General features: G+C 50.9%; 1 protein-coding gene across 1 annotated transcript; it reads right to left on the minus strand.

Annotated features, from left to right (window-relative positions):
- Window positions 1-232: 232 nt before the first annotated feature.
- On the minus strand, window positions 233-1729 carry foxd3 (forkhead box D3; the record flags this gene model as incomplete). The annotated part of the gene is made up of 1 exon (XM_079157747.1): window positions 233-1729. Exon 1 carries the CDS (start codon window positions 1415-1417, stop codon window positions 233-235), a length of 1185 nt encoding a protein of 394 aa, XP_079013873.1. The 5' UTR covers window positions 1418-1729.
- Window positions 1730-2969: the final 1240 nt, after the last annotated feature.

Below are 2969 nucleotides of genomic sequence, written 5' to 3' on the forward strand. Positions count from 1 at the left end.
AAAGGAGAATAAACGACAGATACAATTGTTTCTTTTTTTTTTTTTTTTTTACAAATATTTACAAATATTACCTGTACAGAAATATGTCCTTTTTCTTTTTTCTCTGTGTCTTTACATTGGCTACAGAGTCCAGTGTTGCCCATTGATTTGTGCTGTCCCCCCCCCCCCCCCCCCGCCTGTAATAATAATGTCTCTATATAAAAATAAGAGTTCATTTTCTCATGGTATAAAGTCAATGTGACGGCCATTTGGACACCGCCGCCGCTGCTGATGAGGGTAAAACATGTCCAGAAAGCATATTTGACGGCACACTGAGCATGGGCGCGATAGCGGCTGAGGTCCGGGTCAGAGAGAGGGACTGAGCGCTCAGCAGGGCCGACTGAACGGTCACCGGAGGCCGCAGGAAAGCAGCGCCCGGTGAGATCGAGGAGGCGCTGGAGACCCCGATGATGTTCTCTATACTGAAAGACGGCCTGTTTGAAGGCTCGGATTTGATCATGGACGCGGTACTCAGACTGTTGAGCTGAAGTTGAAGACTCGGGCTGAGCTGGGAGTTGAACGCTTTCCTGTTCAGCTCCGCCGAGGACATGAGAGGGATGCCCGGGGGCAGCATGTGTCCCACAGGCGGGATGTACGGGTACTGCAAAGCTGCCGGATGGGCATAAGCAGGGTGGATCCCGTAGTGCCTCCCGTAGGGGCCCCCGAGGCTGTACGCGCCGAAACTTTGCATCATGAGGGCAGTATGGTCCCTGAGCATGTCCGGCTGAACTCTCTTGAACCGTTTCCTCCTCCTGAGGAAGCTGCCGTTGTCGAACATGTCCTCCGAGGCGGGGTCCAGGGTCCAGTAGTTGCCCTTGCCGGGGTTGCCGGGTTCCCGGGGGATTTTCACAAAGCAGTCGTTGAGGGACAAGTTGTGGCGAATGGAGTTTTGCCACGCCGGGAACTTCTCCCGGTAATACGGGAAGCGGCTGCTGATGAACTCGCAGATCCCGCTGAGGGTGAGCTTTTTCTGCGGGCTCTGGAGGATGGACATGGTGATGAGCGCGATGTAGGAGTAAGGCGGCTTCACCAGGCTGTTTTTGGGCTTCTGGATCCCGCCTCCCGTTGCGCTCTGGTCTTGACCCTCTCCCTTTCCGGTGCCCGTCTCTCCCTCTCCGGAGCTCTCGCAGCACGGACTCCCTCCACCGGACCCCGTCTCCTCCTTCTCCAAATCGATCTCGTCCTCCACCTCCTCGTCGCCCGCTTCTCCTCGGAGGTCGTGCAGGATGCCTCCCACCGGGCTGTCGCAGTCACTGTCCGCCCTCTCCATGCCCTCCTCGTCTCCCTCGCCAACCACGTCGATATCCACGTCCTCCGCCGTGAGCACGGTTTGACCGGACATGTCGCTGGCTCTTTCGCTGCCTCCAGACAGGGTCATCTCACGGCTTACTTATACTTTTGTTTTTTTTTTAAATTATGGAGCCAAAAGCAGCCGGGTGTCGATGGTCAGCGCGCGCGCACACTGCTGGACTTCTGGTCTCTCCTGTCAAGAGATCGGGTCGTCTCCAACAAATCTAAATGCAATGGAGCCGGCAGCAAGCCGGTCAAGTCAAAGAAACTTCAACTTCTACAAATATTTCTCCACTCGGTAAGTGAGCAGGCCTGCGCGAAGCGGCGAGTCTGGGGATGTTTGGGGATGTTCTGCGCTCCGACGTCCCTTCTCGGTGCGTATATTTCCTACAGGAGCGATATTTGGAGAACCAAGTCGAGGTGACACATGCCGCTTTTAAAGGCCGGGGCTTTTAAAAGGACTGTCTGATAGATTACTTTTCCCAGTATAAGATATACGATCAGCGCAGGACACGTGGTCTGGTGACGACAGACGCCCCCTCTCCTCTCATCTCCTCTCCTCCCTCCTTCCTCTCCTCTCTGTTAAACCATGCAAACTGGAGTTGTTTCATGGATTTGTCAACAATGGGACATCAGCAATGCTGCTTTCCGCTGATTTCTGTGTTCGTCCGTCATAGACCATTTAACGGTGGCGGAGGAAGGAGGAGGAGGAGGAGGAGGAGGGGGAGAGAAAATTGGCCCGCATGATTGAAATATCTGATGCGCATTAACGTGGCGGCGCAAAAACAATACAAACCTATAACTTTGCTCAGGCAAACTGCTGAAAGCTGCAGAATGAAAACGACGACAGCTAAGTTCACATAGTCCTCCTTTAACTTCTTTAAGGCCCTATGTGTTGTTGTTGTTTTTGTTATTGTGCATGCATGGATTTTTTCCTCACTTTATTTGAAACTAGTTCCCGTGCATGTTGCTCTTCGTATTGGAGACGTTGTCAGTGCGTAAGGATTCAACATTTGTGCTTTGTTTCTTTGGTGCATGCCTTGATATTTCCAGTTTTGCAGTCCGCCGTGTAGATCCGAGCTACAAATGCAAAGCATGAATTCAAGTCTATTTATTCCCGCAGGATTAGCCGAAGGTGGGGAGAGTATTGAGCAGCAGCGGCGGCGGCCAGCATCACCGGTGACTATGAATGGAGAGAATAAAGAATTTCCTTCAGAGTTTGGAAGAGGTGCTAACGACCCCAATCAGTGCACGGTTTTGCATTTGAAAAAAGTAGGAAATGCGGTCAGCGGGTGAATGCAAAGAGAGCATTTATTCACAAGCATGAAGGTAAGCGGTGTAGGCTGGGCTCAGGGAGGGGACGTCGGAGCCAATGCGGAGGGGTTTCCTCCGCTGTGTGGGAACATTTGCGAAAAATAGTGAAAGATTTCGTACAGCGCTCAAAGCGACCGAAGAAATGTGCCGTACAATTTACAGTATAGGAATTAAAAGTCGGATGTTTTGCGAGGTGCCACAAGCGATTTTAACGTTCGATTGAGTCTTTTTTGCACGTTAATACAAATATGTATAATATATACACCAGTCAGTTTGGTGAATGAGCTTTAATTGAATATATTTAAACATATAAATAAATTGAAAAT

Source organism: Pholis gunnellus, assembly GCF_910591455.1.
Source record: "Pholis gunnellus genome assembly, chromosome: 4".
Lineage (NCBI taxonomy): Eukaryota > Metazoa > Chordata > Actinopteri > Perciformes > Pholidae > Pholis > Pholis gunnellus.